Here is a 15,169-nt window from a genome sequence, read left to right as displayed (position 1 = left end):
AGGGAAGCAGATGCCAGACCATGAAGTGAGTTAGGGTGGGAAGGAGGGAAGGAAAGAAGAAGAAAGAGATGCCAGAGCATGGGGAAGGGAGTGGAAACAGAAAGAGAAAAATAGAAGGGACAGAAAGTTGGCTGACGTTGGATGGAATGGAGAATGAAGAAAGATGAGGAAAGATGAGAAACCAGAGATGACAAAAGGTAGGCAAAAAATTTTTTTTGTTGTTGTTGCTTTAGAATAAAGTAGCATTGTAGCTATATTGATAAACATTTATAAATAGAAAATGGAAATAAGGTAATCTTTTTATTGGATTAATTTTAATACATTTTTGACTAACTTTTGGAGACCAAAATCCCCTTCCTCAGACAGTAGCATACCAAGGGGGTAGGGGGAGATGGACCGCTCCGGGTGCAGCTCCGATCCCTTTATATATGAGGGTGGGTTAAAGAATGATCATCTCTGGATGTCATATACCTTAGGTACGCCACTGTGAACAGTCACACTTTTATGTGGACAACACAAAAGTTGTTGTAATGTACAGTATATGTAGTAATAAGAGTCAACAGCTTAGAGAAACCATTTTCCCATTTCATACCCTGTGCACTGCTGCTATTCCAGGCCTGACATTTCCTGTGTTTGCTCCATTACTACAGGTGGCTCTGCTCCATGATTGGAATGGCCTTGGTGGGAATCAGCCTCCTGTGTGTAAGTGCAGCAACAGCAAAGCCTGAACCCTCAAACAAACATGACTCTGGGTGTACAGAGATAGGTAGTATAAAGAAAGAGAGACACAATGGGAGAGGCCAGCGGAAAGAAAGAAACAGGTTACAGATTAGCAGAAAGAGAGATGGGGAGGCAGACGGGTCAGGCAAAGAGGAAGAGAGATTGTAAGGATGATGTAAGAGAATTTTTCATATAGAAAACCAGGTGTACAAAACTCACTACCATACACACATATAATAGGATATGAACCTATGTATACTTTTGTAGGTTTGAACAATATTTTATTATTGTGACGAGAAACATTTGTTCAAACCACAAGCTCAACGTTAATAATGAATCCTATTGTCTAGTCACAATATAGCCTGTACACCCTGCAAACACAGAGAATTTCAAGCTTCAAGTTTTATTAAGGTTTGTTATCTATGCAATATCATATACTTCAATGCGTATAACATTTTTTAAAAAAGGAGGACAAAACAAAACTTTTTATACAATTGAATACACATTATATACATTCTAATACATAACTGGTACAGAAGGCAAGAGGGATGAACTACAATCTTTAAAGAAAGAGAAGAAACATTTAGGGAAGAACACATATGGTGAGAACACATTAAAAAAAAGGAGATATAAAGGCAGAAATAATCATAGAAAAAAAAGGATAAATTTGTGACCTACTCGTGGGTCTGATTAAGGTCTAAAAGCTTTAGTGATTGGTAAGTTATGCTGTCTATGTTTCAAATGCGTGCTTATACAGGAAACTTTTTAAGGAACGCTTGAATTTTTCTAAAGAAGGTTCATTGTGTAAGTATAATGGTAAATTGTTCCAAAGCTGGGGTGCTGTAACCGAGAAAATGGTAGATCTCCTGGTCCCTATTACTTTTAAAGAAGGAATAGTCAGTAAATGTTGTTGTGTTGATCGAATTGCCCTAAATGGAGAATACGGTATCAAGAGACGATCCAGAAATATCGGAGCTTGTGATTGTTGAATTTTAAAAATTATTCTATGTGTGATTGGTAACCAATGTGCGGCTTGTAGAAGCGGTGTAACATGATCATATTTTTTTTGAATTTCTAGTCTAATCTCTTCCCTCCCCTTCTAGAGGAGAAACCCCATACTAAACTATTGAGAAGGAAGATCTTATGAAAGGTCACTTTGGGCAGCCACAAAACTTAGAGACTTGAAGAAAGCACAAATGTTTATTCAGCATATGCGGACCCCTGAGCCCCAAGCTGGCTTCAGAAGTCCCAGAGCTATTTATACATTCTTTTGGCTATGCAACTGAATTCTAGAAAAAACTTTTCACGTGTTACTTTTCTTAACAATCATTGGTCCTAAGCTCACATTAGCAGGTCACTAGCAGGTCACATTAGCAGGTCACTTATCTAAGCTCTGCAGTCTTTCTGTTACATGTCCAGGAGGGCGGAATACAATATCGTGTATGCTGAGATAGCCATAAGAAGCTAGAATGCCCAAGCTAAAACACCCAGTGCAGGCAGGCTAGAACATGAGATAAGTTAGGTCTGCAGCTAAACATAATTCAGCATTTTATTAAAGAGAAAACTTAGTTCAACACTTAGGAAAACCAGTGCCAGACTCCTTCACTTACACTCTCCCCAGTGGCATAGCGAGGGTTGGAGGCACCTGGGGCAGTGGTGCCCCCACCCTCTTCTCTGCACCCCCACTCCTTCCATGCCCCCTCCTGCCGCATGCGTGCCTTCCCTTCCCCGTAGGGTTACCAGATTTTCCAAATGGTAACCTGCCCCCCAGGCCCGCCCAGTTCCATCCATCCCCGCTCCGTTACGCCCCAGCCCTGCCCCCTGCTGTCTGCCCAACGGCGACTACTTGGAAGCTTTTCAAAACCCGGACAAAGTGTTGGGTTTTGAAAAGCCGTCCAGACCCCCGGACATGTCCTCAAAAGGAGGACGTGTTTGGGGAAAATCTGGACGTCTGGTAAGCCTATTTCCCCGTACCTCTTTAATGCTTTACCTCCAACCTACTGCCCAATCAGCAATCCAGTCCAAAGCGCTGTAAAATTCAGAATTCACCAAGCGTTGGATCATTTACGCACTAATTCTGGGGACAGTGGTAGGTGGGGAGTTTGACTGTCAAACTGTAATGCAGGTGTCCTAAGGCAAGCTCAGAAAGGACAGAAACCTCCCTTGGAGCAGAAGAGCAAAAGCTCACTTGATCTTGATTTTACAGCGTTTTGGACTGGATTGCACTGAATGTGTGTTTAATTTATAAGTTTTGGTTTTTTTTTAGCACATTCATGATATGAGAGGCCCATTGATGTTTCCATGACCATACTTCCACCGAGAGGTTTAAAAGAGCAGTGTTCTTTATATAAGCACAGAAAACTGAGGGCTCTCACTCACCTTATAATTTGTTTATTGCATTTCATATTTCTTTTTCCACATTCCAACGCTGTTATTATCTTTTTTTTGGATTTGTTATATTGGAGTAAGGAATTGCATTGTGGGGGTTTTGCAGTTTTCCTTGTGTGTGCAGGTTTGTGATTGCAGATGGTCAATTGATTCAGTCTTCTTTTTGGGTGATTCTTCCTGTTGCTTTGGGTTCCCTCCTGGGGCCCTTCCTGTTTTTGGTCGCCTCCAGCCACTTTAGGGTCACTTCCAGCCTCCGGTCACCTCCGATCTCTGGTCACTTCTAGTCTCTGGTCACCTCGGATCACTCTGTGATCACTTCTGGTCTCCGGTCACCTCTGATCACTTGGTGGTCACTTTCAAGTTCCAGTCACCTCTGGTCACTATAGTAAGAATTGTGCCCTTGGCCACGCTCTGGCTACAATAGTAAGGTTGGTGCCCTTGGCCACAATGGTAAGGTTGGTGCCCCCAAGGGTTACCCATAAGAGTCCTTGTTGCCAAGAACTCCCTTTCTTTTCTTCCTTAGTCTGGAGGTCTTGTGAAGGGGCTCCCAAGTGGCTTAGGGTGAGATTACTCCAGTGGACCTCTCTTGGCCGGGATACATTCGAGGACCCCTTCCTTCCTTCACAGGGCTAAGGCTTGAGTTCATATAAGTTTCTTTTCTCTAATCACATCTTTCCCTTGTTTTACATCTGTGAACCTGGCTGAATATTATTCACTGGAAGTATGATATAGTGCAGTGGCTCCCAACCCTGTCCTGGAGGACCACTAGGCCAGTCGGGTTTTCAGGATAGCCCTAATGAATATGCATGGAGCAGATTTGCATGCCTGACACCTCCATTATATGCAGATCTCTCTCATGCATATTCATTAGGGCTATCCTGAAAAGCCGACTGGCCTGGTGGTCCTCCAGGACAGGGTTGGGAACCACTGGTATAGGGCATATATTCTCTATGACTGCAAGTAAATGGTGGTGTAAAAAGCACTTTAAAAATTATCAGTGCTGTGTTCTACAAAAGGAGTGTGAAGTGAACTTCTGACCTGTGTGTGTGTGTGCACTGAGCTGCCTGCACCTGGGTTTCCAGGGGAACAGAAGAGTAGCTTTGGTTTCCAGCAATTTCCAGAAGACACAGGGGTAATGTAAAAAGCCAGACTAGCTCTTAAAATCCCTGGAAAGTGTAGGGTTACCATATTTATAAGGACAAAAAAGAGGACACATGGCCCTACCCTCTTCCTGCACCCCCCCAACTGAGTTATATGCACAAACCTGTGGTTTAGAATCTCTCTCCTCTGCTTCCCTTCCCTCCCTCCCTCCCTCCCTCACCCTGTGATCTGTCATCTCTCTCTCCCCTCTTTTTTTACCTTTCCTTCCCTGGACTTCCTTTTTTTCCTACCTTCCTTCCAATTTGGATTCCTCCTTTACCCCTCCCTCCCCCCAATCCATGTGACATTGCTCCAATGCCCCCTCCCCCAATAGGATGGGTACCTCTCCTCTCTTTTCTCCTCCATGGCAAGCTGCAGACTACAACAAAAATAAGCTGCACATAGGCAATAGGCAATTTATTCAAATAATGGGTCACTCCATTGTGTGACCTCACCTTAAGTATTACTTTCAATTCTGGTTGCGTATCTCAAAAAAGATATAGCGGAATTAGAAAAGGTCCAAAGAAGAATGACCAAGACGATAAAGGGAATGGAACTCCTCTCATTATAAGGAAGGCTAAAGAGGTTAGGGCTCTTCAGCTTGGTAAAGAGATGGCTTAGGGGGAGAAATGATTAAGGTCTGCAAAATCCTGGCTGCCATAGAATGGGTACAAGCGAATCGGCTTTTTACTCTATCAAATATTACAAAGATTAGAGGACACTCAAAGTTAAAGGGAAATACTTTTAAAACTAATAGGAGGAAATATTTTTTCACTCAAAGAATAGCTAAGCTCTGGAACTTGTTGCCAGAGGATGTGGTAACAACGGTTAACGCACATGGGTTTAAAAAAGGTTTAGACAAGGGCCTGGAGGAAAAGTCCATAGTCTGCTATTGAGACAGACATGAGGGGAAGCCACCACTTACCTTGGGATAGGTAGCATGGAATGTTGCTACTATTTGGGATTCTACCTGGATTGGCTAGATGGATACGGAGCTAGATGGACCATTGATCTGACCCAGTATGTCTATTCTTATGTAGGATCTTATATGTGGGCAATGCGGTCGCACAGGGTGCAAGGGAGGAGAATCTCAAAAATCGTGTTTTGTCTATTGCCTTCCTTGCTTGGCTGTGACACAATGGGTGGGATAGGAGCTTTAAGGGGTGTGTTGCACAGGGCACATTTCTGACTTGGGACAGTCCTGGGGCAGACATATAAACAATGATTTTAGAAAGGACACAAATGACTAGTTTGCTTTTCTAAAATACAGGGGAGGGGGGAGTCACATCTACACCAGCTGCATGTATAGATGTTGCCAGGTCTAAAATCACCCCCTAAATATATAATCATTGAGTTGCAGCCTAATGAAATCAATGAAGTGTACCAGTAACCAGTGCCTTGTACCTGAATTGTACAGCTGCAAAACGTAACAAAGTGCAATATACTTAGTACAGATTACAGGAAAAGTCACTGCAAAGTGTCTGCTAAGGTCACTAAGGAAAATAAAGCCAAATAGAAACTGCTTATGGAATGGCCTGGGACAGGCTGATTTATCAAAGAGACATGGGACAAAGGAAAACAGGGGTCAACTTTGACTGAGCTAAATTCTCTCTCTTTTTTTTTTCTTCAGGTTCCTCTTGCTCGGGATATTTATGGACTCATTGCCCCAAACGGTGGCCTGGGCTTTGCCATAGGTAAGTTCCATGGGCAGCAGATAAAGCTAGAAGTCATTGCTGCTGCCTGGGGAAATTTTGCTGACGTCTGCAGATGACAGCAGCACCCAAACGAGAACGCTGCAATTCTTTGGCATAACAAGATCAACACAATAATGCACATTAAAACTGCTGAGTCATTCTGGTCAACTCATGTGTGATCTGCATTCAAAGTGAAATCCTGCAGAACACAAGTGTAATTTCAATTTAATTTAATTCCCATGCCAGTTCCATTACCCATATAGCCTATTTCCTGGGCATCCCTTCATATCTATCGATTCTAACTATTCCATTCATACCTTCCCATCACTTACATTTCTTAGACTTCCAACGGCTTGGGCTTCCAAAGCCTAGGAAGGCCCACCTTAAATCCACTAGGCATTCAGCCTTCTTTTTCTTCCAAGCTCTGGAATGATCTCCCTGCTTATATATGCAATGAACACTTTTTTCCAAAGTTAAAAAATCTTACTTAAGATGAATTTTTGCCATCTTGCCTTTGAGGTCTCGGAGACAGGAATTACTTGAGTGGTTGGACAGCCTGTGGCACTATGAGCAATTAGTGTTGTGGGCTTCATTTATTGTTTATCATTCCTATTTAAAATGTTTGTGTTCTTCTCTTTTAATATTTTATTTTATATAGTGATTGTATGCTACTTAGGTCATGTCAATAAATCACCATCCCTAGGGACCCAATCTCCAACATTGAGCTCCCGATCCTCAGAGACAACACACTGGGGTCAAGGCAATCATTTCCCCAATGATTAACTTGTCACTTCGTCACAGGATCTAATCTTATATTATAAATACTTATAAATATTTTAAATTTTAAAATTTCCTATTGTAAATAGTTTCATAAATAGTGTTATAGACACCAAATTTTCAATTATACTTAGCTTAATTTGTGGTCATTTTTGGGATAGCTCTGTGTCAACATGTTTCACTGCAACGTTTTTTCAAGACAGTGAAATTTGTTGACACAGAGCTATCCCAAAACTGACCACAAATTAAGCTAAGTATAATTGAAAATTTGGTGTCTATAACACTATTTATGAAACTATTTACAATAGGAAATTTTAAAATTTAAAATACTTATAAGTATTTATAATATAAGATTAGATCAAGTGACGAAGTGACAAGTTAATCATTGGGGAAATGATTGCCTTGACCCCAGTGTGTTGTCTCTGAGGATCGGGAGCTCAATGTTGGAGATTGGGTCCCTAGGGATGGTGATTTATTGACACTATCTATAGACTACTGAGAGTGAGGACCTTTTCTAATAAACTAGGTGCATATTGATCAATTTGATTGTATACTGCTTAGGAACATTTTCGATGACGTCTAAATCTGAGTTTAGATGTTTTGTGGAACATGCACAAAAATCCAGTACAAAACATGCCCATTTTCAAAACTGCAGAACATCTATTTTGGGGCTTTTGGGGGGTTTTTTTTGAAAATGGATTTATTTGTGCTAAACCATTTTTTAAATAAACATTTCCAAAACAAAAATGCACAGAACAAGCCATTGGTATATAGAAGGGGACAGCATTCTTAGTAGACCAGCCACACAAACATTACATTACATATTTCTATTCCGCCATTACCTTTCGGTTCAAAGCGGATTACAAAAAGAGTTATGGAAGAAGGGTTATAACGTTAGATCAGAGAAGGTTTCCAAGAGAGGGAAAAGTAGGATCTGGGGTTAGGGAGGGGATGGTAAGAGGGGGGTTAAGCTTTATCATGGTATTAAGCTTTATTAAGGGATTTCTTGAAGAGTATAGTTTTTATTTCCTTTCTGAACATCTTGTAGTCTGGGTTGTTGTCAATAGGTTGGAGACTTGGTTGTCTATCTTTGCTGCCTGAGTGGCCAGTAGTCCGTTGTATAGTTTTTTCCTTTTTACTTCTTTGATTGGAGGGGTATGTGAATGGGGTGTGTGTTTTTCTATGCCTGGTAGAGGTGGTTTGGATGAGGCGGTTGTTTAGGTAGGTTGGGCTGTCTCCATTTATAGTTTTAAATAGTATACAGTAGAATTTAAATTGTATTCTTTCCTGGATTGGAAGCCAATGAGAATTGATGAATGCCTCAGTAATGTGATCATGTTTTTTCAATAGCAGAACAGTGGGGCACCCTAGGGGCACTGCAGTGAACCTCACCTAAAAGGGATACACATCACACTGTAGCTTTTATATTGTATGGTGAGCTTTCCAAAACCCACTCAAAACCCACTGTACCTAACTGTACAACATACCAATAGCCCTTATGCCTGCAGGTAACACCTATATGTGGGTACAATGGGATTAAGATGAGATTTGGAAAGCTCACATGCTCCATTACAAGGGTAGTGGTTAGAGTGGAGTATGGATAACGTGACCATACATCATGTTTTGAACGGACCAGCCCGTTTTTAGTTAGCCTGTCCTGTTGTCCACAAGCACAGCTTCAGGACGCCAAAATGTCCTGTTTTTTAGCGCAGGGGTGCCCAAAACGTCAAAGTCAACGCAAGTCAATCACGGAGCCCGGGATTTCTCCCTGCTTCCCCAACGCGATGCAGCAACAGATCAGGTGCATACAGCGACTGCACAAGCCTTACCCCCTCCCCCTCCACGACAATTCTTACATTGGAGAGGAAGTTCTGAGCCAGCTAATCGCTACCTGGCTGGCCCGGAACTTCCTCTCCGATGTCAGAATTGACGTTGGGGTTGGGGGGGAGGGAAGGCTTGTGCAGTTGTTGCATGCATCTGGCCTGTTGCTGCGTCGGCAGAGGTGGCTTGGAGAAATTGGCAGTGGCGACGGCTTGGGAGGGGGCAGGGAGAGAGAAAGAAAGAAAGGGGGCAGGGAGAGAGAAAGAAAAGACAGAAAGAAAGGATGCACAGTCAGAAGGAAGTGCAACCAGAGACTCACCAGACAACAAAGGTAGGAAAAATGATTTTATTTTCAATTTAGTGATCAAAATATGTCTGTTTTGAGAATTTATATCTGCTGTCTATATTTTGCACTATGGCCCCCTTTTACTAAACCGTGATAGTGGTTTTTAGTGCATAAGAGCTAAGATGGTCCCTGATTCTGAGGTTGTGCCTTCTGCTCTGTGAACATGGCTCCATTAGAAACAGGAAAGAGACATCACCAGCAGCTACTCTTTGCTGATGCTGAGCAATCAGCAAAGCATCAGCAGCTCCTGATGCTCATAGAGTTCCTATGAGCATCGGGAGAAGCGCGGGGCATTCAGCACAGCTCCCTGCGCTAAAAACCAAAACAGGAAGTTGCAACCAGAAACAGGAAGTAGATGTCCCATTTTATGGAAAAAAAGATAAATGGTCACGTTAAGTATGGGCCTGAATCTCCATCTCTATGGTTGGCTACACCATCCACTAGACTACTCCAGGAATCCTGCTTGCTGCTCTACTAGGACTGGCCATAACATCTGAAGCTATCATACAGCCAAGTATGTACTGTTTCATTTACATCTTTGGGGGTGGAGGAGGGTCAGTGACCACTAGAGGCATGAGTGTGTGGGGAGGGGGGGATCATGCTTTCTCATCCCTCCAGTGATCATCTGGTCAGTTTGGGCACCTTTTTGACACATGTATTGTTACAACAGGTTTAGCCCCAGACATCCAAATTGTGCCCTGGACATATACTAAAATGTTTGTTTATGGCATAAAAACATTCAAGTCATAAACCTGCCCTAGTCCCGCCAAGACCACGTCTCTAACACCCCCACCCCCCACCCTCTTGAGATTTAGATGAATAGCATAGAAATCAGTCTAGAAAATAGGTTTTGAAAATGATAAATTGGAAGGATTTGACGAGAAAAACGTCTATCTGCCCCTTTATGCCACTTTTTACACATTTTTCTTTTTGGAAAATGAGCTTCGTAGTAAGTTTTAATAAACGATAAACCACAATAAATATCTTAACTTTGGACAGCTCCTGGTACCTTTCAAGGTGTTCTGCTGCTTACTCTCCTCTGAGTGCAACGTGCAGCCTCTGGGTGCAGGAATAAGAAGAGAGTTCATGTTATCCTATGCCACAAAGTCCTAGAATCAAACTCATTTCACCACTTTAAAAAAAAAAAAAAAAAGAAAGGAGGTAGGGTGAGAAGTTTTCTTTAAATGGAGACACAAATGGAAGAGATTTCTCATGGCACCTACAGGAATGTCCTCTGATGTCTCCAGTGGCATAGTAAGGGGGGATGGACTGCCCCGGGTGCCGTCTTGGTGGGGGCGCCGGCACCTCTCCTCCTCTCTGCTCCTCGCTCCCCGCTCCTTCCCACTCCTCCCCTGCTGTGTATGCACCTTCACTTCCCCCCTACCGTACCTCATGCTCTTCACGCGAGAAGCAGTTCCAGTCGTAGTGCTCCCCACCGGCATAACTTCCAGGTCCCGCGACTAGGAAGTGACGTCAAAGGGAGAGCCAATGCTGGCGTGGGAGATGCTGCTCGCACTGGGGAAGATAAACAGGTACGGGGGAAGAAAAGTGGCTTGCATGGCCGGGGGGGCTAAGAAGAGGGCAAAGGTGTTGGGGGGCACCGCCCCAGGCACCTCCCACCTTCGCTATGCCAGTGAATGCCTCGCTGTTTCAGGTGGAGTTCTCGGTACAAACAGCCCTGCATGCTTCTGGGTTCCTGCCATCACTTTTTTTACCAATGTGTGTTTGCTTTGTGAACAGGGATGGTGGACTCCGCTATAATGCCCGTTATGGGTTATCTTGTAGACCTGCGCCATGCATCCGTCTATGGAAGCGTGTATGCCATTGCAGACGTGGCTTTCTGCATGGGATTTGCTATTGGTAAGAGTGCTCCCTACCTCTGCCCCACCAAGGGCTACCCCTTTGACATAGCCATAGTAAGCTGAACTCTTTTAACTTCAGGTAGAATATAACAGAGACAATTACGGCAGTACTTCTTGCTCAGTTATAACTAACGGGTCCATCCTGTTTGTAGGTACCCTGTCCCGTTGTCTCCAAGCACAGCTTCGGAATGCCAAAATATCCCATTTTCAGCAGCCTGGTTGGTTAAATAGTGCTGAATATTGGGTGGTAGAAGTCTAGAATATTTTTTTTCCAGTTTTACTCAGACAATTTTGGTTATTCTATTTACCATAAAAGAGAAGAAACAGTGTAGAAAGGTTCACTGATCCTGGAACATATTTAGCATGAAAGAGCAGTGAAGCGGTGTAGTGGCAATGTTAGTCCACTTTTCAAAGTAATATATAGAAATAACACAAAAACATAATGGAAATAAAGTAATACCTTTCTTATTGGACTAAGAGTGCATTTTATGATTAGCGTTTGAAGTAGCTTTTGAAGGTAAACCCTTCTTCTTCAGATCAGAAATAAGAAAATGTTGACAAATATCAGTGTATATAAGGGGAACATGAAAGCATTTCAGTGATAGTTTCACAGGAAGAGGGAAGGGTGGGTAGGTAAGTAGGAGACAGAGAGGTGTCAAAGCAGTTTACATTTCTTTGTTTTGTGAAAGGAAGCCATGTCTTTATTACGGCCTAGATTCACTAACCTACCAGATCCTGGCCGATCCAAGGCAGGCCGACTGATTCACAAATGAGGGCGATGCACATGAGGGTGATTGACAGCACGTTCTCCCCCCTCCCCCCCCCCCGACCACATGGATCGCTGGAGAGCGATCCTTGAGCATGCGCAGACCATCTTCTTTACCTGTAGATGGTCTGCGCTTGCTCACCGTGAAGGAAGAGCTGGAAACTTTTTTTTTTTTTTTTTAGAACTGGAAACTTTTGCAAGCCTGTGGTTTTAACCCGCTGGTTGAAAGTGGGGCTGCACCGTGGGTTAAAACCATGGAGTCGGGACAGGAGGCAGGAGAAGCAGAATCGGGGCAGGAGAAGCAGAATCGGGGCAGAGAGCAGGGTTTTTGAACAAGCGACTGATCCTCAGCAGTCGCTTGTTTTTAGATCGTGCAGCCCTGTTGGTGTTCCTGAAATTGTTTTGTGAATCGCTGCCTTCCTACTTTTGGATGCCCTTCCCCTCATGTGCATGTGCAAATCGGAAACGGATCAGGAGGAAGGTTAGTGAATCGGGTCGGGGTTGCAAAAGGAGTCGCTAAGTGGTCGGGACTTGATCGGTGGGCTTAGTGAATCTAGTCCTAAGTCCTGTCTGGTAGGTATCAAATTATTTCATCATTTTAATTTCAAAGGTCTTACATTCTTGGAAAGCTAATCATAAAATGCATTGAGTTAGTCCAAGAAAAAGGTATTACCTTATTTCCTTTGTTTTATTCCTATATATTACCATGAAAGAGCAGAAACTGGCATAAGGTTTGAGGTTTTGAATGATCCAGTAACACAGCTACCATGAAAGAACAGGATCTTTGTAAGAGGCCCAAATATTCTATTAGGGCTCCTTTCCAAGGTATGTGATGGATGAAGTGGACCAAGATTCCTAGTTCCATGTGGGAAAATTCATATTTAAGCTTTGGTCTATCACTCTAGTATAAGTCACTGAAGATCGAATGATCATTCTTGTATCTGCTTTCTTTTCTCACAGGTCCTTCCGTGGGAGGTGTCATTGTGAAAGCCATTGGGTTTCCCTGGCTAATGGTTATTATTGGCATCATAAACATCACCTATACACCTCTCTGCATCTTTCTGCGAAGTCCCCCTGCTAAGGAAGAGAAAATGGTCAGTGCTTTCAGAAACTTGGACAGACACACCAGGAGCTTTTGAAATTTGTGAACAGCAGAGCAAATCAAATAGATTTCAAGCCTATTACTGGTTATCTTAATTACCACCTATTTTTAAAATGGAAGCCCCAGCTCAATCTACAATGGACAGAGAGTTTGATCATTCACCTGGAAACAAGGGTGGCATCATTGGGTTCCCTTTCTTATGATTCATTTTCTCTTCATTTATCTCAGTCTCTCCATCCAAGCTGAGGGAAATTATAGGAGCTGAAAACTGCACCTGAGATGGTACTTGATCTGCTTGCAGTGCTTACAAAACGATTGCTTTGCTGATCCCATGATCTGATTTCATTTCATTTTTTTTTTTTTGTCTACAGGCAATTTTAAGTGAGGCGTGTCAGATGCAAACAAAATGTTACACCGTGCAAAAAACCCTGCGGGAGTTCCCACTCTCAGATGGCAGTGACGAGGAGTTAGAGAGCAAAGAGTAGCTGCTGGTGATGTCTCTTTCCTGTTTCTAATGGAGCCATGTTCACAGAGCAGAAGGCACAACCTCAGAATCAGGGACCATCTTAGCTCTTATTAAAGGTTATAATTATTACCAGAGCACATAATTCTACCAGTGCCAGGGTCTGGATTCTTTACAAGTTGTGATAGCATTTGTTGTATCTACATGAGCTTCAAGTACCATGCAAGACCCTTCTTCTATGGATCCAGCTACAAAAAAATCCAGCTATTCTTGAAATATACTGTAAATCACTCCTGGTAGCTAAAACCAATGATATTTCAGTTCCACAAAATGCACAGTAAATGGATTATGGATGAGAAATGCTAATAAAAACACTTATCAGTTAAAAAAATCAGAGCTATAATTAATGGTTTTATAACTGAACATCCAAACTTTGGTACAGCCTGTGCAGATGAGAGAGGCATAAGACAGGAAAAGGCCTGGGATTTTAGGATCCAATATTTAAAGGATTAATGCTTCAAATTTTGAGAGTTATGCTCATAAATTGGCCTCTTTGAAAATTTACCAGGGCTAAGTGCATACCATTATACTCAAGAGGGTCAGTATTTAAAGTAGGCAGGAGAGTCTCCTGAGTGATTAAATAACCTGTGTGGAGTTATCCATTGATATTAAGAACATAAAAATTGCTATACTGGGACAGGGGGGGGATCGGAACAAGGGGGATCAGGAAACCCCAATGCCATTCCAGCTAGTAAACCAGACACCAGTGAATATTCAGACTAGTGCCCAGTTGGCTCGGTAGCTAAAATTAGGAAAGCGTTTTTTTTTTGCTTCCTAACTTTAGTCACTTACTTAACTGGCTGCTACCCCGTTAGATCCTGGCTCCTCCCAAGCCCTATGGACCTGTAGATCTTGGTTTCTACCAAGCTCCACCCATGGATCACCCTGGCACAAACCAGATACAGCAGGGGTGGTCTGTGGAGATACTCAGTGACACTATCTGGTTAAGTCCTGCTAAATAGAAATACTTAGATGGCTAGGATGGATTTAACAAGGCAGTTTCCTCTCCCTGTCTACATCCTGTTACATCCTTTTGAATATTGGGCAGATAACATTTAAGCTCATAAATTAAAATGAAATTTTCAGCTGAAATCTTAGGTCACCTTTTACAAAGCCACAGCAAATGCATTGAAGCCCGTGCAATTCCCATGGACTTCAGTGCATATACCATGGCAGCAATGCTACTGCGACTTTGTAAAAGAGGCCCTTAGACTCCTAAGTGCGGATGAAAATAGGACACAAATTTTGGAATGTAGTTTTGGAGAATAAATTTAGGATCTCAAATTTCCATCACTAGCTAAGGTAAGCCAAACTTCCTCTGATCAAAATCTTTCAGAAAACATTTTACAATCTGAGGTGGATAAGTCTATTCCAAAATGAAACGTAATAGATAAATACTCAAAGAGAAAATGTGCGGGCTGCAGAGATAATAAAATCTCTTTGAGTATTTATCTCTTACGTTTCATTTTGGAATAGACTGATCCACCTCAGAGTGTAAAATGTTTTCTCTGAAAGATTTTGATCAGAGGAAGTTGGCTCCTGAAGAAGACAGCGAAACAGAGCTTAAGCACCTAAGCAATGCCTCTGCTGGGTCAGACCAGAGGTCCATCACGCCCAGCAGTCCGCTCACGCGGTGGCCCATCAGGTCTAGGACCTGTATAGTAATCCTCTATCTATATCCCTCTATCCCCTTTTCCTTCAGGAAATCATCGAATCCTTTCTTGAACCCCAATACCATATTCTGACCTATCACACCCTCCGGAAGCGCATTCCAGGTGTCCACCACCCTTTGGGTAAAGAAGAACTTCCTAGCATTGGTTCTGAATCTGGCCTCTCTTAATTTTTCCGAATGCCCTCTCGTTCTTGTAGTTGTCGAAAGTACATTATGGACAATTCCAGCTTCTTTGAATTCAGATAAGTTGGATTTTTTTTAATTGAATTTTCATGATATTTATGGTCATATGTTGTTGGCACTCTTTCTTCATTATACCTTTTTGAACTTTGAGGATTTTTTGAAAGAGGGAAATGAA

General features: G+C 42.5%; 1 protein-coding gene across 1 annotated transcript in view; it reads left to right on the top strand.

Annotated features, from left to right (window-relative positions):
• The window catches only part of SLC18A1 (solute carrier family 18 member A1), a 72,169-nt gene extending 58,820 nt beyond the window's left edge, over window positions 1-13,349 (top strand). Inside the window, 5 exon segments of the mRNA XM_033949487.1 lie at window positions 651-702; window positions 5,879-5,942; window positions 10,627-10,746; window positions 12,475-12,608; window positions 12,988-13,349. Coding sequence (XP_033805378.1) covers window positions 651-702; window positions 5,879-5,942; window positions 10,627-10,746; window positions 12,475-12,608; window positions 12,988-13,101 — 484 coding nt within the window. The 3' untranslated portion in view covers window positions 13,102-13,349.
• The last annotated feature ends 1,820 nt before the right edge of the window (window positions 13,350-15,169 follow it).

The sequence above is a fragment of the Geotrypetes seraphini genome, chromosome 6 (genome assembly GCF_902459505.1).
Source record: "Geotrypetes seraphini chromosome 6, aGeoSer1.1, whole genome shotgun sequence".
Lineage (NCBI taxonomy): Eukaryota > Metazoa > Chordata > Amphibia > Gymnophiona > Dermophiidae > Geotrypetes > Geotrypetes seraphini.
The sequence above is the reverse complement of the archived record's forward strand: the minus strand, read 5'-3'. Positions and strand labels throughout refer to the sequence as shown.